Genomic DNA, 26,119 nt, shown 5'->3' on the forward strand with positions numbered 1-26,119 from the left:
TTCCTTTCCATGTTTAGTGCTTCCTTCAGGAGCTCTTGTAAGGCAGGCCCAGTGGTGACAAAATCTCTCAGCATTTGCTTGTCTGTAAAGGATTTTATTTCTCTTTCACTTATGAAGCTGAATTTGGCTGGATATGAGATTCTGGGTTGAAAACTCTTTTCTTTAAGAATGTTGAGTATTGGCCTCCACTCTCTTTTGGCTTGTAGAGTTTCTGCTAAGAGATCTTCTGCTAGTCTGATGAGCTTCCCTTTATGGGTAACCCGACCTTTCTATCCGGCTGCCCTTAACATTTTTTTCTTCATTTCAACCTTGGTAAATCTGACAATTATGTGTTTTGGAGTTGCTCTTGTCGAGGAGTATCTTTGTGGTGTTGTCTGTATTTCTTGAATTTGAATGTTGGCCTGCCTTGCTAGGTTAGGGAAGTTTTCCTGGATAATATCCTGAAGAGTGTTTTCTAACTTGTTCCATTCTCCCCATCACTTTCCGGTACAGAAATCAAACATGTATTTGGTCTTTTCACATAGTCCCATATTTCCTGGAGGCTTTGTTCATTTCTTTTCACTCTTTTTTCTCTAATCTTGTTTTCTCACTTAATTAATTTGATCTTCAATCACTGATACCTTTTCTTCCATTTGATCAAATTGACTATTGAAGCTTGTGCATGCATCATGAAGTTCTTGTGCTGTGTTTTTCAGCTCCATCAGGTCATTTAAGGTCTTCTCTACAATTTTTATTCTAGCTCGTCATTCATCTAACCTTTTTTCAAGGTTTTAGTTTCCTTGTGATGGGTTAGAACATGCTCCTTTAGCTCGGAGAAGTTTGTTATTACCAACCTTCTGAAGACTACTTCTGTTAGCTCGTCAAACTCATTCTCTGTCCAGTTTTGTTCCCACGCTGGCAAGGACCTGCAATCCTTTGGAGGAGAAGAGGCCTTCTGGTTTTTGGAATTTTCATCTTTTCTGCTCTGGTTTCTCCACATCTTTGTGGTTTTTATCTATATTTGGTCTTTGATGTTGGTGACCTACAGATGGGATTTTGGTGTGGATGCCCTTTTTGTTCATGTTGATGCTATTTTTGTCTGTTAGTTTTTCTTCTAACAGTCAGACCCCTCAGCTGCAGGTCTATTGGAGTTTCCTGGAGGTCTACTCCAGATCCTGTTTTCCTGGGTATCACCAGTGGAGGCTGCAGAACAGCAAACATTGCTGCCAGATCCTTCCTCTGGAAGCTTCATCCCAGGGGGGCTCCTGCCTGTTTGAGGTATCTGTTGGCCCCTACTGGGAGGTGTCTCCCAGTCAGGCTACATGGAGGTCAGGGACCCGCTTGAGGAGGCAATCTGTCCATTCTCAGAGCTCGAACGCCATGCTGAGAGAGCCACTGCTCTCTTCAGACCTATCAGAGAGGACCGTTTAACCCTGCAGAAGCTCTCTGTTGCCTTTTGTCCTGCCATGCCCTGTCCCTAGAGGTGGAATTTAGAGAGGCAGTAAGCCTTGCTGAGCTGTGGTGGGCTCTGCCCAGTTCGAGGTTCCTGGCCACTTTGTTTCCACTGTGAGCTACTGAAGCCACAGCAATGGCAGATACCACTTCCCGCAGTGAAGCTGCAGCATCGCAGGTTGATCTCATACTGCTGCACTAGCAGTGAGCAAGGCACCGTGTGCGTGGGACCCACCAAGCCAGGCAAGGGAGGATATCTCCTGGTCTTCCGATTGCTAAGACCATGGGAAAAGCACAGTATTTGGTCAGAAGTGTACCGTTTCTCCATGTACAGTCTGTCATGGCTTCCCTTGGCTAGGAAAGGGAAATCTCCTGACCCCTTGTGCTCCCAAGTGTAGCGATGCCCCACCCTGCTTCAGTTTGCCCTCTGTGGGGTGCACCCACTGTCTAGCCAGTCCCAGTGAGATAAACCAGGTACCTCAGTTGGAAATGCAGAAATCACCTGTATTCTGTGTCTATCTTTCTGGGAGCTGCAGACTGGAGCTGTTCGTATTCGGCCATCTTGGAACCGACCCATATATATGTAGATATACACACACACATACATACATATATACATATATACACATACACACACACACACACACACATATATATATATATATAGAGAGAGAGAGAGATATTTGTTTGTAAGGAACTCCAGCCTGGGCAACAAAGGAGAAACAGTCTCTGTCTCTCTCTCTCAATATCTCTGTATCTATGTAGACACATCTAGAAATGTATATATATTTTATATATAATTTTTTTTATAGAGACAGGGTGTGTGCCACCACACTAAGCTATTTTTTTATCTTCATTTTTTATGGAGATGAAATCTCCTTATGTTGCCTAGGCTGGTCTATCGATAGATAGGTAGACGGATATATATAGAGAGAGACAGGGTCTCATTTGTTGCCCAGGCTGGAGTGCCCTGACCTTGGGCTTAAATGACCTCTCACCTCAGCCTCTTTAGTAGTTGGGACCACACCTAGCTAATTTTTAGATTTTTCTTTTTCTTTCTTTCTTTCTTTCTTTCTTTCTTTCTTTTTTTTTTTTTTTTTTTTTTTTTTTTTTTTTTTTTTGTAGAGACGGGGCATGCGCCACCACACCCAGCTATTCTTTTTATTTTTATTTTTAGTGGAGATGGAGTCACCTTATGTTGCCCAGAGTGGTCTTGAGTTCCTGGGCTCAAGTGATCCTTCCGCTTTGGCCTTCCAAAGTGCTGGATTACAGATGTAAGCCATGGTGCCCAGTGTTCTCTATTATTTTTTCTTTTTAAAAATATTTTTACTTTCTTATGGATAAATCTATTTTTTGTTAAACTATTTCATCCTCTATTAGCTGGTTAATTATACTTTCCTGTCATTTTTTCTTAACCATTATCATAGAGATTATATCATATAATCTTTATTAATTCAATCCAATATATATTAGAACTTTTATCACTTCTCTAGGACTTTAAAACACTATTTACTCTTCCAACATTTTGTATTACTATATCATGTATTTTAATTTTGCATGTATTTTAAATCCAAAAGATATGATTGACATTATTGTTTTGTCCAACTATATTCTTTTAGATTTACTTATATATTTATCAATGCATTTTCTCCTCATCTTTTCCTGTTTTTCTCTGTTTCTCACTGGGATAATTTTACTTTTGCTTGAAAACTATTATTTCTTTATATTTTTTCAGTTTTTTTTTTAAGTCTGCAAATGTCTCTATTTTCCTTCAATTTTGAAGGATATTTTTGCCTGATACAGAATTCTAGCCTAGCCCTTATTTTCTTTCAGCGCTTTAAAATCTGTTATTTTGGCCGGGCGCAGTGGCTCACACCTGTAAGTCCAGCACTTTGGGAGGCCGAGGTGGGCAGATTACGAGGTCAGGAAATGAAAACCATCCTGGCTAACATGGTGAAACCCTGCCCCTACTAAAAATACAAAAAAAGTTAGCGAGCATGGTGGTGGGCGCCTGTAGTCCCAGCTACTCGGGAGGCTGAGGCAGGAGAATGGCATGAACCTGTGAGGTGGAGCTTGCAGTGAGCCAAGAATCAGCACTGCACTCCAGCCTGGGCGACAAGCAAGACTCCATCTCAAAAAAAAAAGTGTCATTTCATCCTTTTCTGGTTTTTATAGTTTTTGTTAAACAATCAAATGCCATTCTTAATAATACTTTTTGAATGTAATGTATCGTTTTTTTCTCTGCTGTTTTTAACATTTCTCTTTGTTTTTAATCTCAGCAAATTATTTATGTTGGCCTAGATGTGGGTTTCTTTGTACATTTTATTCTTCAAGTTAGTAGCATTCCTTGAATCTTGATGTGCTTGATATCCTTCATGGGTTTTAGAAATGTTTGGCTAATATCTTTTAAAGTGTGCATTTCCCACTCCTTGGCTGTGATTCCATGATACATATATTACATCTTTTTGCTATGCCATTGTCTCTTTAAATCTATATTTTCTCTGATTTTCTTCTTGTTTTACAGTAGTAATTGTTTGGTAATTTTCTCGTTGTATTGTTTCTTTGTTTCAATTTGGCAATTTTCTTCTAGTTTAATAATCCTCTCTTTAGATGTATCCAATCTGCTTTAAACTCATCTTTTGAGTTCTCAATTTCAGCGATTATCTTTGCATTTCTATTTCATATTTTCTTTTTGTAGCTTTGAGTTAGTTGATGAAAGATCCTATCTTAACATCAACTTCTTGAACATATAATTCATACTTTTTATTAAGGCTTATCTGCAAACTCCAATATCTGGAACTATTTTCTAGCCCCAAATTCTTGATATTTTTGTTAATATTGAATTTCAAATATTACATATGGAAAATTTTAGGAGGTTTGGATGATGTCCACTTACTCCAAAGAATACTCATCTCATCCTCTGGCTGATGATTAGGGTAGAGGCAGTTGGTTTCAATACAATGAGAAATGAAGCTTTCTCTACATTTGTTTTCAGATCTCTGTTTGCCTTTTCTCACAGACCGTAACTGTCCAGGGCTCTTCACGGAGAGTTTATTGTGTTTGTTAAAGCTTTTTCTCCTTGACTGTCTCTGATATTACTGGGAGACTGCCAAATGCCCACTGTAAGTTTGTATTTACTTTCTGCTTGGTTTCTCATCCTATGCCTCTATACAAGTCAGGGATAAGCAGTACCTCAGGGAAAAGCTAGTGCAGAGCCTCAAGCTCATATCTCTACACCTCCTATCCTTCTAAGTTCTTTCCTTTTCAAGTCCTGGCTGCCTTGGTTTACCAAATTCTCATTTTTCTATCTTCAACTCTATGATGAGATTTTCACAAATTCTGCTGGCTCTATGCCTATCCTGGACATTCTCTATCATCTAATCTCTCAGACTTAAAGTCAACGATCACCTCAAGAGAAAAAATGGCACATAGAATTTTTTTTGACAGACTCTCCTTCTGTCGCCCAGGCTGGAGTGCAGTGGCGCGATCCTGGCTCACTGCAACCTCCACCTCCCAGGTTCAAGCGATTCTTCTGCCTCAGCTTTCCTGAGTAGCTGGGATTATGGGCAAGCGCCACCATGCCCGGATTTATTTTATTTTATTTTATATTTTATTTTATTTTATTTTATATTTTATTTTATTTTATTTTCAGTAGAGACGGGGTTTCGCCATGTTGGCCAGGCTGGTCTCAAACTCCTGACCTCAGATGATCCACTTGCCTTGGCCTCCCAAAGTGCTGGGATTACAGGAGTGAGCCACCGTGCCCAGCCTCACGTAGACGTTTAACTCACCTGAATACATTTTTTCCAGAACCTTAGTTCCTTGACTAAGTTCCTTGGAGGTTTTCTGATACCTTGAAATGCTTGCTTGTTTCCCCGTTTTTCAGATTTTCGGTTTCTTAATAGAAGTGCTGGTTTGATATAATCTACTCTGTCGTAGCCGAGTTTGGTATGATCTACTCTGCCACAGCCGAAAGTTAAAGGTCCATGAATCAACTTTTAAATTTCTTTTAATTTAAATCTCATGTTTTGTAGAACAGTGACATCCTAAATTATAGCACTACTTGACTTCATTTTCACAACGATTTTGTAATGACTGTAGTAATTCTTGTTCATTTTTAGCGCCTGTAGCACTTCCGGCATAACGTTTGACACATAGGCATTTAATAAGTAGTTGCTGAAAAAAATAACTGAACATAGTACTCTCAGCAGCGGTTTCACTTTCTGGGGTTTCAGTTACCTGCTGTAAACTGCAGTCTGAAAACGTTAAATTGAAAATTTCAGAAATAAACAGTTTATACATTTTAAATTCTGCACAAAAATACATTTTAAATAAAGTATCATGCCTTTCCATCTTTCCTGCCCAAGGTATGCTAAAAAGAAGCATAAAGTGCTTCCTTTAAGTGAAAAGGTGGAAGTTCTCAACTTAAAAAGAAAAGAAAAATAAATGTATGCTGAGGTTGCTAAGATCCATGGAAACAATGAGTCTTCTATCTATGAAAGTGTAACGAAGGAAAAAGAAATCCGTGCTAGTTTTGTTGTTGCACCTCAGACTGCAAAAGTTACAAGCCACAGTGTATAACAAATGCTTAGTTGAGGTGGAAGAGGCGTTAAATTTGTGGGCAGAAGACATGAACAAAAACGTGTTCCAAATGAATGACAATAGGGTTTGGCATTATCTGCAGTTTCAAGCATGCATTAGGGTTCTTGAAATGTATCCCCTGCAGGCAATCAGAGAGGGCATACTGTAAATAAGTTTGTTAATATACTACAGGTATGTGATTAATATGCCATATTAGCAACTCTGAACCTTTTTACCTGTCTCAGAAGTTATTCCTTAATGCTAGGTCATCCAGGAGACAAATAAGGACACAAGAAATCTCATTTTCTGAAATAATCTGATATTTGATGTTTTAGAAATATTAATGTTTTTATTCTGGGAAAAAAATCAAAGAGGCTTTTTTTGTGTTTGTATCCTAATACATCCTTGAAGGTTCTCTTTTGTTTGGTACACATGGGAAAGGACACAATTATACTTTCCATGCTTAGAATTTAAAATGTCTTAATCCAGCCTTGATATTTCTTAACTAGACATTTTAAAGAGAAGAAACTGTCAGCCATTTTGGATGGCATGAGGTTATAAAGCTTTGGTCAGTGTTGAGAATCTAGTTCATGTCTATATTTCCATAAAATGTTATTTATACAGCAATTAATAATTTGTCTCATGATAATTTTATTTGAACTTTCTGAAGAAGGAAAAGGGAAAAGAGCATGATATCAATGACCATTAGTGACTGTCAATGCTTCCCCCAAAATACCTCTTTTTGTTTGTTTGCTGTCTTTGAAAAAGCTAATGACATAAAACTAAGTGACTGGCAGAAAATACCTTTTTCCCAAATCCAGGACCACAGAGAGAAATGGCTCACGGTTTTCTGTGAGATTTGAAGGTATTTTATGACTCAAATATTAATTCTAATTAACTGGCTTGCTACCCTTATGTCTGAGAATTTTAAGGTCCTCATGAGTACGCAATACAATGATTCCTGTTCCTGCCAAGATGTAACAAAATAGTTTTCTTCTTTTTCTTTCTTTCTTTTTTTTTTTTTCTTGTTGTTGTTCCCAGAGCCATGCACATTATCTTTTACTGAAATGGAAAAGAATAATTTACTTCTGAAATGGGATTTTGACAATAGACCACATATTTTGCATGGTGAATATGTTGAGTTTATTTGTAGAGGAGATACTTATCCAGCTGAATTATATATTACTGGATCTATACTTAGAATGCAATGTGACAGAGGGCAGTTAAAATATCCAAGCTGTATTCCAAGACAAAGGTAAGAAGAGGCTTTCACCTATAGGTATGTTTTTTTTTTTGGTCAGATTGTTATTCAACATTTCAGAAATGTTATGTTCTACACCACTCTTACTTTATGGCAACTGGAAAGAAAAAATAATAATATTTTCTTCTTTTTTTTTATACCAAGCAAACAACTGGAAGTGGTAATGAATTCAACAGGCCTTCTGAATTGTCTGAAGTGAAAGCAACATTTGCCATTTGATATTTGTGACACTTTGGCAAATGGAAAAATAAATCAATTTATATGTGTAATATTTAAATGTGCAAAAATTAACCTATATGTTCTGTGATAAGGACAAAATCACACTTTCTCCTACTTCTCAATCCAATTTCATGCACTACTAATAAAGTTTGGAAAATATGGTGTTTATTTTCAGAACCACATTTTTATGTAACTTTTGGAAGTCACGTACTAAAGTGTTTCCTCATACTACAATTTAAAAAATACATCTTCTACTACTTACAAGAAATAATTTATTTTCTTAGAGAAATGTTAAAAAAAGTATAATAAAATTATGTAAACCATTTTGTAGGATCAGAATTTTAACAGTTTTTGAAAACACTATATACAGAAAATGGAAATTATATTTTTTGTTCAAGTAAGAATATTAAAAATATAAGTAGTGGCAAAGTGCATGTGGTCCTGTTTTAAAAATTGCAAACAATGAACTATATGAATTACATAAAGCCAGCTTTTTAGATGCTTTGACCTCTCTAATAAAAAAATATGTAAAAGACACACAATAGTGGGAAAATTTTTTATTTTTATTTCTAATTGTGGTAAAATCAGGGTGGAAAAAATTTTATATGCTATTTAAATGTTTTGGTACAGTATGAATTTCTCACTTTCAAAAGAAAAAGGTAAACACATAGAAAAATATTTAAAAAATGGTGAGTAGTGTAGTAAATAATATTGAGTTTTTAAAAGGGAACTGGTGGTATTATTTACTAAGTAAGATAATTTGTTCTTAATAGTGCTTAATAAAAACAATGACTATATGAAAAATTGAAAGGCTAAGGTTGTAATAAATACTTGACTACAATTGATGCTTATTTCAAAAATCTCTCTTTTTCCCCTGAAGGACTCTGTCTTATCAAGAACCCTTAAGAACATAGAATTGAATGGCAGAAAGAGGAGTCATATTTCAATATATCATGAAATTCCTTATAAAACATAATTTTGAGGAAGTATGTTAAGTTAAAAACTTCTGAGTTTTTCCTTGCTTAAATATTTGAATCTAAATTGTTTGTGCTGAACATTTCTTTATTTATAAATAAAAACCAATAAAGGTTGTTTAATTTTTAGTTTGTATAATTTGATGTAGAACGTAATCTCTTTTGTATGTCTTCCATCTGTTACAAATTAATCTACACATCAAAATATTTTCATTTCCTGATGCCCATTGACTAGACTGTGTCATTGTTTTCAATATACTGTATGTGTAAAAATTTTACATTCACATTCATTATCACCTTTATTAATATTAAGGCTTTTGTTACCCTTAATTCAAAGTTTATGTCAATATTAAAAGGCCAAACATACTAGCGATAAGAAACTGTATGTTGTATTAGAGAATCTGTTTTATTAAAGGCTTTCTAAATGTAAAAAAAACTTTTAAAATTAACTGTAATATTTGCTACCAGCTTAATAACCAAATTGTTTATGAGGTAGTATACTACCTTATTTGAACATGTGCTCAAATATTGTTGAAGAGACACAGTTAAAGAAAGAATGACTCTTGGAATTTTATTTAATTAATTAATTAATTTATTTATTTATTTTGGATGGAATCTCGTTCTGTTGCGCAGGCTAGAGTGCAATGGGATGATCTTGGCTCACTGCAACTTTCACCTCCTGGGTTCAAGCAATTCTCCTGCCTCAGCCTTCCGAGTAACTGGGATTACAGGTGTGTACCACCATACCCAGCTACCTTTTTTTTTATTGTATTTTTAGTAGACATGAGGTTTCACCATGTTGGCCAGGCTGGTCTCAAACTCCTCACCTCAGGTGATCCACCTGCCTCGGCCTCCCAGGACTCTTGGCATTTTTACATTTTACACTTTCAAGTCTTTTTCTAGATTAGATGATTTTTGGAATTATGTGGATTACAAAATCTGAAATAAGAGCACCCTAGAAGCATCAAAAAACGACTGTCAGTATTATCAAGGTCTGTTAGAGACGTGAAACAGCAGCATTGTCACTTTTTCATCTGAAGTGAGAGTTATACTTCCAATTGTTATTTCAGCTCATTCATAAGCACATGTAATAGCAGTAGTATCCAGATACTAGGACCCCTATTAGGATTGGTTGTTGGTATTAGAACAAGTTTTCCTTTCTAGAAACTATTCAGTTGTTCTAACTCAAGATCTGTTTCTCTTTATGATGATATTCTCAAATGCCCTAAGGACAATTCTCTACTGCTGGGTATGAAATAGCTTCTTTCGGAAATGATGCCACAGCTGACCTAACTCTGTGGATTAAATAAGTATTAATTCATTCAATGTTAAACATGTATGTTTCAGAACTGTCTTTGAGTTCATATTCATTATTTTAATTAATCTCCTGTAGTAGGTTCCCACAGTGGATCCCATAAAAATGGAAATTTAATTAAAATTAAGTATCAACAGAAAAGCAGTAATCTTTTTAAATAAATTCATCAATCTATCAATTAAATAACATTATTGAGCACCTGCTTTATCCCAGGGAACATGCTGGGTAGCATGGGATTCAAAATGATTAAAATTCTCCTTGTTATTTTTCAAAGAACTCAAAGTAAGGACCTACTTACTTAGTAAAAGAGATAAACTTGTACTAGTGATTGCAAACTCAAAATAGGTGATGATTGTGGCTTATCTAGTGATATTTGTAGTGAACTGGAGATGGCATGCACTGTTTAACTGGGACAACTACTTTCCTCAAGGTGAATTATTGTCATGGGGGAATATTGTATCCAGTATTGCCATATGTTCTGATTTACTAATTGTGAAATGCACTGATTTTTATATGTTGAGAGGAGATACAAAATTCTTTAGGCAATGCAGCTCAAAGTAAATTCCACATGCTAAAGAAATAAAAATTTTGAAAAGTGCAACAGTGGAAGCACGTACAAAGTAAAGTGGAGGCACAAAGTAAGTAGTATTTAACTTTTTTTTTTTTTTTGTATGGGGGTGGTATAGGAAGCATCTTGGAAAAAAGTAAAAGTAAGTCTAGGTTTAAAAGACTTTAAGAAAAGACATTTCAAGTAGAAGGAATAGCCTATGCAAAGTCAAAGCTCATACTTTATGCCAGGCATTACACTAACCACTGAAAATAAAACAATGAATAAGACACACACTGTTTCTGCTCTTGTGACGCTTGTCTCTCGGAGCGGAGGAAAGATGCAAGCAAATCCCTATGAAATGACGCATGGCAGCAAAGACCCCATCTTTGTCAGTAAACACCAGATGATACTGCCTAGTACTGGGTGTTTAAAAAGTCTTCAGTGAGGAAGTGACATATAAGTGATATATAGGCTGAGATTGGATGGGAGAAAATATAAGAATTCATGTGGAGAAAAAACATGAAAAACAGCAAAGAACATGACATTTCCAAGAAGCTAATAAAAATCCAGTACGGACTCCGTGGAAAGGAGTGAAGGACAGAGAGGAGTAAATGAAACTTGGAGAGGTTGGAGCCCTGATTGTGAAGGCCTTCATAGGTCAAATTAAAGATTTTGGAAGTCACTAAATGGAATGCAATGCTTACTGGGAATTTTTTAAAGACATCACTGACTGTAATATGGAGAGACTGGTCGAAAGGGGAAAAGGTGTGGGCAAAGAGAAATCACTGAGGAAAATAAGGCAGTCATCCAGCAAAGATAAGGTAGTCACTTACACTGGTGGCAGCAGCAGGATGGTACAAACTAAGCTGAAATAAGATATTTAGTATGTGGCATCATTATAATGATAATTGATTAGACAGTGAGGCAGAGAAAAGAGTTCAGGAGAACTCCTAGGTTTTGGCTTGACTAAGTGGATGGGATGGCCATCTAAATGTGATAGGAAGAATGGGAAGGAGAAGCAATGGGAGGGAGTGCGGATTAGCATGAAGAGTTTTATTAATAAATTTGGAAATGTGTTTTTGAGGTATCTGTGAGATAGGCAAGTGAAAAGACTAAGTAAGTACTTTATTTTTTAAATTTAATTTTATTTATTTATTTATTTTGTAGGCAGAGTCTCGCTCTGTCGCCCAAGCTGGAGTGCAGTGACACCGTCTCAGCTCACTGTAACTTTCTCCTCCTAGGTTCAAGTGATTCTTGAGGACGTACTTGATTCTTAGGGTTACAGCTTTGATGAACTACCTAGATTTCCTTCAGAAACACAAAGACTTCTTTTCCAGCTACTGGAAAAGCATTGTTTTTTATATATAAGTGGGCTATATATTACATATCATACCGTATATATTGTTGTAGGACTTACATTTTCACCCAAAATGAAATAAACTATTATCATGTCAGCATATATAGGTTGGCTTTATTCTCTATAATAACTGAATAGCATTTTATAAGCCAGGGGTAACATAATTTAATTATTCTTTCATTAATGGACTTTTCAATTGTTTTATCTTCCTTATATTCTGTCTTTTACTTTTCTTTTTTTCTGTCATTCCTTCCCTTCATTTCTTCCTTCGTACATTATAGGTGGGAGTCAAATAATAAAATGTAAAACTGAAATAGAATAGTAGAATTCTAACACATTTAAAAGAACCAATATAAACACCAAGAAAGATCTTAACATTGAATAAACTTAGAAGATGGAGGAGTTGGAAAGAAGGAGAGGAAAGAAAGAAGTTGTAAGCTAATTTTATATTTTTTAATGATAACAACAAATAGACATTGCCCAAAATCTGTGAAAGTATGATATTATTTTAAAGTCATGGCATAAATAAACTACCTAAAAATACCCTTCTTCCTAAATAGCAAAATAAATAAAAACTACTGTAACAGCAGCAATAGCAGCAATATAATGAACATTGAAAAGAGACCATATAGTGAAAAGTTTTAAAAAGCTGCATCTGCACACACTATAGATATAAAAAACCTATAAAATTATTATAAAGAACTTAAATCTTCTATTAGAAAAGTATTTTCTTATTTGGTTCCAAAGCAAAACCCAGCTCAGTGTTGTGTGCAAAAGGCACAACTAAAACTAGCTTCTTCAAAATAGTTAAAAAGAAAAGAAGGGGTAGAAAAAAGTACATTGAGTAAGAATCAAAGGACAGAATCAGTAAAGTGAGAAAGTCACCCGTGAAACAGGAGAAAATATTTAAAAGTCATATATTTCACCAGTGATTTTTATCCAGAATATGTAAACAGCTCTCACAACTCAAAATAAGAAGGCAAATAACAGAATATAAAAATGAGTGAGGGGCCGGGCGCGGTGACTCACGCCTGTAATCCCAGCACTTTGGGAGGCCGAGGCGGGTGGATCACCTGAGGTCAGGTTATTGTAGGAATCGAGCTGCTTTCATCTGCTGTGAGATTTACCGCAAGACAAAGTTTTAAAAAATACTTTGCTTGGCTGAGCGTGGTGGCTCACACCCATAATCCCAGCACTTTGAGAGGCCGAAGAGGGTGGATCACCTGGGGTCAGAAGTTTGAGACCAGCCTGACCAACGTGACAAAACCCCGTCTCTACTAAAAATACAAAAATTAGCTGGGCATGGTGGCACATGCCTGTAATTCCAGCTACTTGGGAGGCTGAGGCAGTGGAATGGCTTGAATCCAGGAGGCGGGGGTTGTAGTGAGCCGAGATCCTGTCATTGCGCTCCAGCCTGGGAAACAAGAGTGAAACTCTATCTCAAAAAAAAAAAAAGACTGAAGAATATAAATAGGTATTTCTTCAGCCAAGATATACAAATGGCCGATAAACACATGAAAAGATGCCCAACACTAATCATTAGGGAAACGTATATCAAAACTACAGTAAGGCATCAACTTGAGGTAATCATGTTAAATTATAGAAGCCAGTTACATTAAGAAAAATATTATTATATTATATAATATTGTACTAAAAGTATTATTTTACTTGTATGAGATACCTAGCATTGACAATTTATATGGACAGAAAGTAGAATGGTGGTTGCCAGGAGTTGGAAGGAGAGGGAAATGGTAAGTTGTTTAGTGGGTTCAGAGCTTTAGTCTTACAAGAGGAAAATAATTTTGGAGATGGATGTTGGTTATGGTTGTACAATAACGCGAATGTAGTTAATGCCACTAAACTACACACTTAAAAACGCTTAGGATGGTAAATTTTAATTTACATGTATTGTACCATAACTGTACTTTTAAAAAAAAGTACATTATTTAAAAGTACAGCCAATTTAAACAATAACAAAAAATAAAGGATACTAAGCTTGATAAAGTGAAAATCCTGCCATAAACAATAAATTAATCAAAGAAGGACCTTTTATAAAACCTTAATTGCAAAAGGAGACACAATTCAAAGTATCTATAATAAATTAATGTAATGGTAAATTTCATAAAGCAGAAACTATACAAGACAGAAAATAGGAAGAAAATTTAATGAAATTTATTATCTAAAACATTTCAAGTGAACAAAATATTAGTCAAAGATATAGAAGATTCGAACAATCAATACTTTATATCTTATGGATCTATATCAACACTGTTCCCTAATAATAAAGAATATACTTATTTTTAGGCACACATAAAACAGTCGTAAAAACTTGCCATATATGTTAGGTCATAAAGAAAATCTACTTAAATTCCATATAAATTAATATAGGTCACATTTTCTGATCATAGTACAACACATTTAAAACTTAAGCACAACACAAAGGCTATTTTCCCTGGAAATGTACAAACTTTCTATTAAGCAACTCTGGGGTCAAAAAAGAAATATAAACTAAAATGACAGAATTTCTAGGAAACAATAATGAAAACATTGCATATCAGAATTTATAGGATATAACTGAAGCAGTATTCAGAGTAAACTATTAGCTTAAAATATATCAATCAATATAAAAATGAGAATAAATAATTCTAAACAAATAGATCTGAAAACTATAGAAAGAACAATAAAGAAAGCCAAAGAGAAAAAGGAAGAAGTTCATACAACTAAATATAACCTTAAGGAACTAGGAAACACAAAAGTAGTATATAAAAGTCTGAATTTTTAAAAAAGATAAAATAGAAAGATACAGATGAAACAAATAAAAATAACAAGAAATAATATGGGGTAAATAACTTCTCAACTAACTGAAAATTGTCTTCTACACTTATTTATTTATTTTAATCTGAAATACATGTAAGTTTGGGAACATGTATTGGGAACACATGTATGTTTCAGTCTTTATTTTACTAGTGGCAGTGAATATTCACTATTCCCTCCTTCTTGGAAAACTGCTTTTTCTTGGCTTTTATCATTCCACTTTCTCTTGATTATGCTTCTACATTTCTGATTACTATTCTTGACCCCGTATATAGTCTTTTTACTCCTATTTCTGCCCATTAAATAAAGTTTGCACTATTTAGGGTTTCATCATCTGCTTTTTGCCCTTCTCAATCCACATCTTTTCCCAAACCTCTTCTCACAGGTTCAGACTCGTATGTAACCTCATGAAAGTGAAGTAATAAAAATTAAATTTATGTTACCACTCCCCTGCCTCCCCCGCCTCTCTCTCTGTCTCTATCTCTCTCTTCTTCCTCTTGCTATGGCTATAACCATTCATCTAATCATGAATGTTATAAGCCTGGCTTTTGTCCTGATTCCTTTCTCCACTTTGTTCCCATACCACTTTTATTCAATCACTAAATCCTGCTAATTTTACCTGTGAAATAATTATTGAATTTACAATTTCTTTCATTTTTATTACCATGGCTGTGGTTTAGGTTCTAATAGTCTTACTCTTGGACTAATGAAATAGTCTACTCCTAATTTATCTGTCTGCCTCTAGTCTTGCTTCTTTTCTGAATCATGTTTCACATTACTTTCAGAATAACCTACTAAATGCAAACTTTCTTCATCTCTAGTCTACCTAAAACCCTGCAAAGTCTCTGCATTCCCTTTAGGACAAGCCTAGACTTTTTATTCTAGCACATAGCTCCTCTGTAAATTGTCTCTTTTCTATCACGTTGCTGTTATTACAGTGTGCTCTTTATCCTCAACAATATACGTTTACTTAATATTTCTTTTCACACAAAATGCGTTTTTTCATCTCTCCATATTGGTAGTTTGATTTCTTCTGCCAAGAATGTTATACTTATTCCCAACAACTCTCACTCAGCTACTGAGAGTCAGATCACAGTCATTTCCTTAAGAAAACCATTCCTGACTCTCCTTCCCCCAGATTGGGTGATATGCTCATCGACCCTCCTTGAACACATTTATATTGTGGCATTTCTCATTATACATTATATATGTAGTTGTGTATATAACATGTATGCATATATATTAATATATATTTATTCTATGTATATATTATACACACACATATATAGTTGTTTGAACAAAATCTTTTTTTTTTTTTAACGAGTTAATTTTCAAAAATGTTATTATGGTAAGAAAACTTATATGAGAGCTACCCTCTAAAAATTTTTTTAAGTGCACAATATAGTATTTTTGACTATAGGTACAATGTTGTACAGCAGATCTCTAGATCTTATTAATTTAGTTTATCTCAAACTTCTTGCCTATTGACTAGTAACTCCTCATTTTCCCCTCCACCTCCCCCAGTAACCACCATTCTACTTATTGATTCTGTGATTTTGACTATTTTAGTTACATGGAATCATGCAGTATTTTTCTTTCTGTGTCTCAGAGCATATTGAAAAGTTCTGCTTATAACTGTCTATCTCCACAAGCACCTTAGTGCCTTGAAAGAGGAAAGTGTGTTTTACATTTTCATCCTATAATGCTGATGCAGTCCATTGCATATAGTAGCTACATTGTTTCCTGAATAAAACTGAAAATTATCACAATGGGCTTAAAATTTCTCTTTTAAAGTATTTCTATTTAAAACTTTTAATGTAATTATAACACTAATTACATAGTCACTAAGCATTTTCTCTATTAACTAGATACCTAACATTTTCCTTTCTCTGTTGCCTTCTTACTCTGCTTTTTGCTTTTTTTTTTTTTTTTTGACAGAGTCTTGCTGTGTCACTCAGACTGGAGTGCAGTGGTGCCATCAGAGCTCACTGCAGCCTCTACCTCCTGAGCTTAAGTAATACTCCCACTTCAGCCTCCTGAGTAGCTGGGACCACACGTGTGTGCCACTACACCCGGTTAATTTTTGCTTTCTGTAAAGATGGGGTTTAGCCACATTGCCCAAGCTGGTCTGGAATACCTGAGCTCAAGCAATCCTCCTGCCTCAGCCTCCCAAGCAGCTGGGATTACACGTGTGTGCCACTACACCCGGTTAATTTTTGCTTTCTGTAAAGATGGGGTTTAGCCACATTGCCCAAGCTGGTCTGGAATACCTGAGCTCAAGCAATCTGTCTGCCTTAGACTCTCAAAGTGCTGGGATTACAAGCATAAGTCACCATGTTGGCCATTTTTTCTTTTTTATTTACCCATATTTAAGGAAAGAAAACAAGAAATATATACGTAATAATTCTTTACAATACTGATATTAAACATTACTCCCAATAGCCAAGATATAGAAACAACCTAAGTGTCCGTCCATAAATGAAACAAGAAAATGTGGCCGGGCTGGTGGCCCACACCTGTAATCCCAGCACTTTGGGAATCTGAGGGAGGAGGGTTGCTTGAAGCCAGGGGTTCGAGGCTAGCTTGGGCAACATACTGAGACCTCATCTCTACAAAAAATAAAAAAAATTAGCCGGGTATGCTGGTGCTCATCTGCAGTCTCAGCTACTCAGGAGACTGAGGAGGGAGGATCGGTTGAGTCTGGGAGTTCAAGGCTGTAGTAAGCTAAGATCATACCCATACCACTGCACTGCAACAGAGTGAAACCCAGTCTCAGAAAAATAAAATAAAATAAAATAAAATTAAAATTAAAATAAAATAAAAAAGAAAGAAAAAAGAGAAAGAAAAAGGTAACATATACCTACAATTAAATATTATTCAGCCTTAAAAAAGAAGGAAATCCTGTTGGTTGCAACATGATGATTTGATGATTCTAGAGGATATTATGTTAAGTGAAATAAGCAGAAAAAATGTGAAAAAAACCCAGAAAGACAAATACTGTATGATGTCACTTATATGTGGAATTTAAAAAATAATGAACTCATAGAAACCAAGAGTTGAAGAGTAGTTACCAGGAGTCAGAAGGTGGGAGAAAAGGGAAGCTGTTGGTCAAAGTGTACAAACTTACAGTTATAAGATGACTAAATTCGGAGACCTTTTGTACAGCATGATGACTACAGTTAATAATAATATTGCATACCTGATATTTACCAAGAGGGTAGAATCTAAATATTCTCACCACAGATGGAAGGTAAGTATGCCAGGTAACAGGTATGTTAGCTTGATTGTGGTAGTCAGTTCACCATGTGCACATAGATCAAAACATCACGTTGTACACCTTGAATATATTTAATTTTATTTGTCAGTTATGTATCAGTAAAGCTGAGGAAAAGAATAGTACTTGATTGCATATACTGAATAATCAGGCCTGTTAATAATTTAATATTTTTTGAGCTAGTAGTTGTAGTTGCCTCAATATATATTGTGCACAGTAAACTTATAGCACCAGAGTTGTCAGAGTAAACATCAGCACCTTGAGAGGATATAAAAAAATTGATTTGTGTCTGGGCACAGTAGCTCACGCCTGTAATCCCAACACTTTGGGAGGCCAAGGTGGGCGGATCACTTGAGGAGTTCCAGACCAGCCTGGCCAACATGGTAAAACCCTACCTCTAATAAAAATACAAAAAATTAGCCAGACGCAGTGGTGTGTGCCTATAATTCCAGCTACTCAGGAGACTGAGGCATGAGAATCGTTTGAACCCGGGAGGTGGAGGTTGCAGTGAGCAGAGATGGTGCCACTGTACTTTAGTCTGAGTGACAGAGGGAGATTCTATCTCAAAAATGTATTTTCTTTTTGGAAAATGAACACTGCCAACTTCATGTGAGAGTATATACTAAATCACTCTTTGCTTCAATAAAAATAAGCAAATGCTGCTGAAAATAGGAGAATTATTTAACGTTTGATCAACATCTTTTATTAGAAGTGTTTCTGTACTCCAAACTTACTTCTTTACAAATTCCCCCTTTCGTGATTGAATATATATACTCTTAATTTTCCTAAAAATTCATATTTAAAAAAATCAAATCTAAACGTTTTCCCATTTTAGATTAAGGGCCTTAATCACAACAAAGTAGTGAGTACTAAGCAGACAAAAATAAGATAGAGTAGGATTGTTTAGCAGTGCTGAGTCATGAATTTTTAGAGATACTAATCTGCTTTTTTTTTTTTTTTTGCCTTTCTCTACAACACTTGGCTGCTTATGTACATAAATGGAGAATATGGATGTATAAGTTTATTCAGCCATGGGTATTTGGTAGACTGTACAATCAAAAGGAAAGTGGAGCAAGAGATTTAAGGCTGTTTGCAAAAGAGTTATTGGAATGTGAGCTATTTAATTTGGAGAGACATAAAGAAAGAGTAAATACTGGAGGCTCTTAAAGGATGTGAGAAAGTAGTAGGTGCATTAGGTTGAAAGTATAGATGTGGTTAAAACAGTCCATGGACGTGTGAGTAAGCTAGTCAGAAGAAATAAATATGGTAATTAATGAGTAGAATATATGAATTTGTGACTTTTGAAGTTGAGGAGTTTCAGATGATGGGAAGGAGTGTACTCTGGCAATAGGAGCATAAAGTTGAGAAAAGTGGCAACAGAGATGAAGCAATAAAGGATTGAGAAGCAAATTTGTTGAGTGGTACAGCAAAGCAGGTGTTAATGCTAACAGACATGAAAGAATTTGGAGTAAGGAAGAAAACTGAGCCAGGAGGTACTAGCAATTAGTGACTGAGGGGGAAAGTTCAGAAAGCTTAGAGATGACACCTGTATTAGTCTTTTATCACACTGCTATAAGGAAATACTGGAGTCTAAGTAATTTATACAGGAAAAAGGTTTAACTGATTCACAATTCTGCATGGGTGGGGAGACCTCAGGAAGCTTAGTCATGGCAGAAGGCAAAGGGAAAACAAGGACCTTTTCATATAGCAACAGCAGAGAAAGAGGGAGAGGGAGAGAGGGAGAGAGATAGAGGGGGAAGAGAGAGAAACAGAGAGAGAGAGGAGAGAGAGAGAGAGAGAGAGAGAGAGAGAGAGTAAGGAAGTACCATTAGCTCTCATGAGAACTCAATCACTATCATGAGCATAGCAAGTGGGAAACTGACCGCATGGTCCAATCACATCTCACCAGGTCCCTCTCTTGACATGTAGGGAATACAATTTGAGATGAGATTTGAGTGGGAACACGGAGTCAAATAATATCATTCCAGCCCGGTCTATTCCAAATCTCATGTCCTTTTCACATGTCAAAACCAATCATGCCTTGCCAACAGTCCCCTAAGTCTTAACTCATTCCAGCATTAACTCAAAGGTCCAATTCCAAAGTCTCATCTGACAAAGCAAGTCCCTTCTGACCATGAGCTGGTAAAATCAAACAAGTTAGTTACTTCCAACATACAATGGAGTTACAGACATTTGGTAAATGTTCCCATTCCAAATGGGAGCACTTGGCCAAAACAAAGGGGCTGCAGGCCCCATGCAATCTGAAACCTGACAGGGCACTTATTAAATCTTAAAGCTCCAAAATAACCTCCTTTGATTCCATGTCTCACATTCAGAACACAATGATGCAAGAGGTGGGCTCCCAAGACCTTGGACTGGTCTGTCCCTGTGGCTTTACAGGGTACAGTCCCCTGCAGCTGATTTCACAGGCTGGCGTTGAGTGCCTGAGACTTTTCTGGTGCACAATGCAATGCATTCTGGGGTCTGGAGTGTGGTGACCCTATTCTCACAGCTCCACTGGGCAGTCTCCCAGTGGGGACTCTGTGTGGAAGCTCCAACCCCATGTTTCCCTTCTGCATTTCCCTAGTAGAGATTCTCCATGAGGGCTCTGCCCCTGCACCAGACTTCTGACTGGACATCAAGGCGTTTCCATACATCCTCTGAAATTTAGGCAAAGGCTCTCAAAGCTCAACTGTTGTCTTCTGCACACCTGCAGCCCCAACACCACATGGAAGCCACCAAGTCTTGGGACTTGCATCCTCTGAAGAAACAGCCCAAGATGTACATGGATCCCTTTTAGCCACTGCTGGAGCTGGAGTGACTGGGACACAAGGTGCCATGTCCCAAGGCTGTACAGAGTAGCAGGGCCCTGGGCCCAGCCCACAGAACCGTTTTTCTCTCCTAGGCTTCCAGGCCCGTGATGGGAGGGGCAGCCACGAAGATCTCTGAAACACTCTGGAGACATTTTCTCCCTTGTCTTGGTTATTAACATTTGACTCCTTGTTTTGCAAATTTCTGCAGCAGGCTTAAATTTCTCCCCAGAAAATGGATTTTTCTTTCCTATTGCACGGTCAGGCTGCAAATTTTCCAAACTTTTACGGTCTGTTTCCCTTTTAAACATAAGTCCCAATTTCAAATAATCTCTTTGTGAACACATACGACTGTGTGCTTTCAGAAAAAGCCAGGTTATATCTTGAATGCTTTCCTTTTAGAAATTTTTTCCCCAGATACCCTAAGCCATCTCTCCCAAGTTTGAAGTTCCACAGATCTCTAGGGCAAGGGCAAAATGCTGCCAGTTTCTTTGCTAAAGCATAGCAAGAGTGACCTTTGTTCCAATTCTCAGTAAGTTCCTCATCTACATCTGAGACCACCTTCATTGTCCATATCACTATCAGCATTTTGGTCAAAACCATTCAACCAGTCCCTAGGAAGTTCCAGATTTTCCACACCTTTCTTTTTTCTTCTGAGCCTACCCAACTGTTCCAACCTCTGCCCGTTACCCAGTTCCAAGGTCGCTTCCACATTTTTAGGTATCTTTATTGCATTGTCCCACGCCCAGTACCAATTTTCTGTACTAGTTAGTTTTCACACAGCTATAAAGAACTACTGGAGACTGAGATTTATAGAGAGGTTTAATTGACTCACAGTTCTGCATGGCTGGAGAGGCCTCAGGAAATGTACAACCATGGCAGAAGGTGAAGGGGAAGCAAGAATCTTTTTCACATGGTGGCAGGAGAGAGAGAGAAAGAGAGGAAATGTCACACTTTAAAACCATCAGCTCTCATGAGAACTCACTCAGTATCACAAGAACAGCATGGGTTAAACTGTCCCCAGGATGCAATCAACTCCCACCAGGTCCCTCCTTTTACATGTGGGGATTACAATTCAAGATGAGATTTGGATGGGGACACAGAGGCAAACCATAACAGCAGCAAACATTTTGTCAAGTGGTAACGTTGAAAAGAATGAGCTTTCAAGAAGGGGATTTTAAAGGAAGGAAAGAAACAGAATAATAATCTGAGAAAAAATATGAAGATCAGTAAGAACATTGATTCCATGTCCCAAGAAGAGTGGATGCATGTTAACAGACAATCTCAGTTTGAGAGGAATACAAAGAAAGCAGTGTCCACAAAGGAGAGAGCAAAGTTTGCCTTATGTGAAGGAGTTTGTAATTTCTTGAGAAGAGGATGAAGATATAAGAAAGTTTATTGCTCAATGACCATAGGTTCCAGAGCTTTTGAGAGAGAAGGAAGAATCTCATAGAAAAATAAGATTAAGCATTATTGCTGGGCACAGCAGCTCACGCCTATAATCCCAGCACTTTGGGATTAACTTTTTTTTTTTTTTTTTTTTTTTTGGTGAGGGAGTCTTGCTCTGTAGTCCAGAATGGCACAATCTCGGCTCACTGCAAGCTCTGTCTCCTGGGTTCACGCCATTCTCCTGCCCCAACGTCCCTAGTAGCTGGGACTACAGGCGCCCACCACCATGCCCAGTTAATTTTTTTGTTTTTTTTAGTAGAGACGGGGTTTCACTGTGTTAGCCAGGTTAGTCTTGATCGCCTTGACCTCGTGATCTGCCCGTCTCGGCCTCCCAAAGTGCTGGGATTACAGTGTGAGCCACTGCGCCCGGCCTAGATTTGACTTTTTAAAAGCCTCAAGGCCAGAAACCAAGCCAAGCACTTGCCATTAGACTGTGCTTCTTATACATGTACAAATTCCATGCTTCTTGAGGTCCCAAAATATCTTGAGGCTCCTGGGCCTTTTTGAAAGGGACATTCTTTTTACTTACTACAAGTCAGAAACTTTGCACGGGAATCATTTAGACAAGGTACCAGGCCAGCCTTTCCTAGGGGCTTTTTATTGGCACTATAAAGTTGGCCTCAATTCCTCAGTCTGGTCATATCTGAAAATATGCCATTTCAGTCAAAGTCCTGGTAAAATAACTAGTGTCTCCAGTTATATCCTGTTACAAAATAAAGCAGATTCTTACTGAACTTTTGCAAATAATTATATTTCTCTAAAAGAAAAATACTCATGAATAGTTTCCACGTTTTGGAGATCTTGGATAGAGAGAAGGTAAATTTTGCTCACAAAAATATACTGTACTCAATCTTGGTAAGCTATAAATATCTCAAAATAAAAAGGTTTTCTTGAGGCTTTTTCAAACAGAGTAGCAGCTTCCAAACAGGATGTCATTTGTTCACCTTTAAATTGTCATCCATAAGTCAAGTCGGAATTGAAAAAGGCCAAGGGAGAAAAAGTCAGGCCAAGGGGAAAAAGTAGCTCCCTGATTCTTAGAATCTCCTCCTTGTGCTCCCCAAGTAGCAAGGTCCTATACAAATCATTTCCATTTTATTATGGAAGACTTGTGCACTGCTATTTCCATTTGCAGAAGGGTACTTTCCCATAGCAATGCAGTAAATGCCCTGAAAGCGGGAAGTTCTCTCCTCTAAAGCGCTAGTAGTTGCTGTTGGGAGGTACTCACAGGCTTTTGCCATCAGTCCCAGTGAACATTCCACAAAGGGCTCTCAAGTGGAGGATTCCGCCCCACCAGCACTCTCAACTTTCACTCTAAACTCTAGGCTTGGACAATCTTACTGGCTCCCATTTAGCACGTTCAGTTAATATTGCTCACAGGGCTGATTTGTACGTCCTGTTTTACAGTCCTAGGCAGGGGAAACATTCCTCAGTCAGACACAATATCCATTTCCACGAAACATTTAGGTAAAGGATACACAACTACTTTACATAAAACCTGCTTAAACATTTCAGCTTTCATTTTATAATCCTATCAGCCTTTGCATTTTATGTTTTGGTTCCAGGAATTCATTTTTTCCACCACATACCATTTTACTATCTAGTAAAAAAGGATTTAGATTTCCAGTAGGGGGATGAGCCAAGTGGCGGTCAGGGTGGAGGCTTTATCAGTCTTTTCTTGATTAACCCACCCAAGTAATCTCTTTGAAGCCCTTCTTATTACACTGGAGGGAATGGGGAATGAAGCTCTACCCATCTCCCCCAAGAAAAGCGGTTGTGGTACTCACGACGCCTGACAAATATCTGTAAAGAAATGTTTTCTGTAATTTCTAATTTCAGTCCTTTTGCTTGTCTGGCTTCCTTTATACTTTGGAGGGGAGTAGTAAGGTAAGTGAAGCAACGAGCCCTATATTGTTGTTCAAACACCTTGCTTTAGATTGTGTCACAGAATAGCTTGAGAAACTTAGAAAAATTCTCAGGAACTGAGAGGGAGTGTTCAGGTTTAAAATACTGTTACAGGAATAGTGTGGTGCACTTGCCTGTAATCCCAGCACTCTGGGAGACTGAGGTGGGAGGATGGCTTGAGGCCAGGACTTTGAGACTACCCTGGGTAACATAGTAAGGCCTCATCACTACAAAAATAAAAATAAAGATAAAATAAAATAAGGTTACGATTTTACTCAGAATAAAACACACACACATATATATATGTATTTAAGTTTCAGGTAATATTTGTATTCAAGATTTCCCCCTCAGAATCAAAAACTGTTACCTGCCTTCTTCCTAGACATGAAGCCGGCTGTTTCAATAGATAGCAAGTGTGAGTAACAAATTCTTATTTTTTTATTCAACCCCAGATAATTTTTTCTACATTCTGCTACTAAGCCTAAATTTTAAAACTATTTTTAGTTTTTAAATTTCCAGTGTATCCTTCTCATGAATTGTAAACATTTATTGCTATTTTCTGTCATGTCTTTATTGAGATATAATTTACATACCATACAATTCACCCACTTAATGGGTATAATTTAATTTTTTTAATATAATCACAGAGTTTTACAACAATTACCACAATCAACTTTAGAATATTTATCGCCTCAAAAAGAAACCCTGTACACTTTGGCTATCAGCTTCTAACCTCTCTCCTTCAGCTCCAACCCTAACCAACCACAGATCCACCTTCTATCTCTATATGTTTGCCTAGTCTGGACATGCCATAAAAATGGAATCATAATATGTGGTAATTTGTGACTGGCTTCTTACACTTAGCAGAATATTTTCAAGGTTCATCCATGTTATAGCATCTATTATTACTTCATTCCCTTTTCATGCCCAAATAATATTCCATTGTTTAGATATGCCACATTTTGTTTACCCATTCATCAATTGATGAGCATTTAGATTGTTTCCTCCTTTTGGCTAACACAAATAATGCTGTATAAACATATGTGTACAAGTGTTTTTGTGGACATATTTTAAAAAATTTATCTTGGGTATGTATTTAGGAGTAGACTGCTGAATTAATGGCAATATTATTGTTTAACTTTTTAAAAAACTGCAGCTTGTTTTCCAAATTGACCAAACCAGTTTGTATCCCCACCAGAAGTGTATGTTGCTTCCAGTTTCCTTGATGTCATTTGTTATTACCTGACTTCTTGCTTATAGCTATCTTTGAGGGTGTGAAGTGTTATCTCACTTTGGTTTTGATTTGTATTTACTTAATAATTACTGATGTTATACATCTTTTCATGTGCCTGTTGGCCATTTATACATCTTCTTTAGAGAAATGTCTATTTGAATCCTTTGCTTATTTTGAAATTGCCTTATTTCTCTTTTTTTGTGGTTGTAAAAGTTCCTTACATATATTCTCAATACAAGTGCTTTATGAGATATACACTTTTGCAAATATTTTTTTCCCATTGTATGAGTTCTATTTTCCTTTTTCAATAGTATCCTTTGAAGCATGACATTTTACATTTTGAGAAAATGCAATTTCTGTACTTTATATTTTCTTGTTTGTGGTTTTGGTGTGATATCTAAGAGTCAATTGTCAAATCTGTGGTGATGAATATTTTAAGTCTTAATTTTTACCTGTTTTAGTAGTCATATTTTTAATAGATACTTTTAAAAATCTTTTTTTTTTTTGAGACAAAGTCTCACTGTGTTGCCCAGTCTGGAGTGCAGTGGCACTGTCTTGGCTCACTGCAGCCTCCATCCTCCAGGCTACCTAAAAAAACCTTCTGACCAAAAATATTTTAATTCAGAAATGCTGTGTGAAGTACAGGAATATCTAAAATATATTTCTAATACTTCCTGTTTAGTATTTTCCCAAACTATGGTACATCAAAAAATAATAAAGTTGTTGCATGAAATCAGCATCATGACTAACATGGTCTTTATACCCATCTTCTATTGCCTTGTTTGTTAGTGACGGTTTTGATTACTCTCTTCTGAATATAAAAGTAATATATGTTCAACATGAAAAATGTAAAATTTGGGAAAATGTGAAGAATTTGAAAATATTCTTTCTTTTCTTTCTTCTTTCCTTTTTTCTTCCTTTCTTCCTTTCTTTCTCTTCCTCCTTCCC

The 26,119-nt window shown here is 36.6% G+C and overlaps 1 protein-coding gene across 1 annotated transcript in view; it reads left to right on the forward strand.

The window, feature by feature from the left end:
* F13B (coagulation factor XIII, B polypeptide) overlaps nucleotides 1-8,601 on the forward strand; it is a 31,704-nt gene extending 23,103 nt beyond the window's left edge. Inside the window, exons 11-12 of the mRNA XM_011995737.1 lie at nucleotides 7,054-7,267; nucleotides 8,373-8,601. Coding sequence (XP_011851127.1) covers nucleotides 7,054-7,267; nucleotides 8,373-8,406 — 248 coding nt within the window. The 3' untranslated portion in view covers nucleotides 8,407-8,601. The remainder of the gene's footprint in view (nucleotides 1-7,053; nucleotides 7,268-8,372) is intronic.
* Nucleotides 8,602-26,119: the final 17,518 nt, after the last annotated feature.

Source organism: Mandrillus leucophaeus, unplaced genomic scaffold (assembly GCF_000951045.1).
Source record: "Mandrillus leucophaeus isolate KB7577 unplaced genomic scaffold, Mleu.le_1.0 Scaffold1132, whole genome shotgun sequence".
NCBI classification, from domain to species: Eukaryota; Metazoa; Chordata; class Mammalia; order Primates; family Cercopithecidae; genus Mandrillus; species Mandrillus leucophaeus.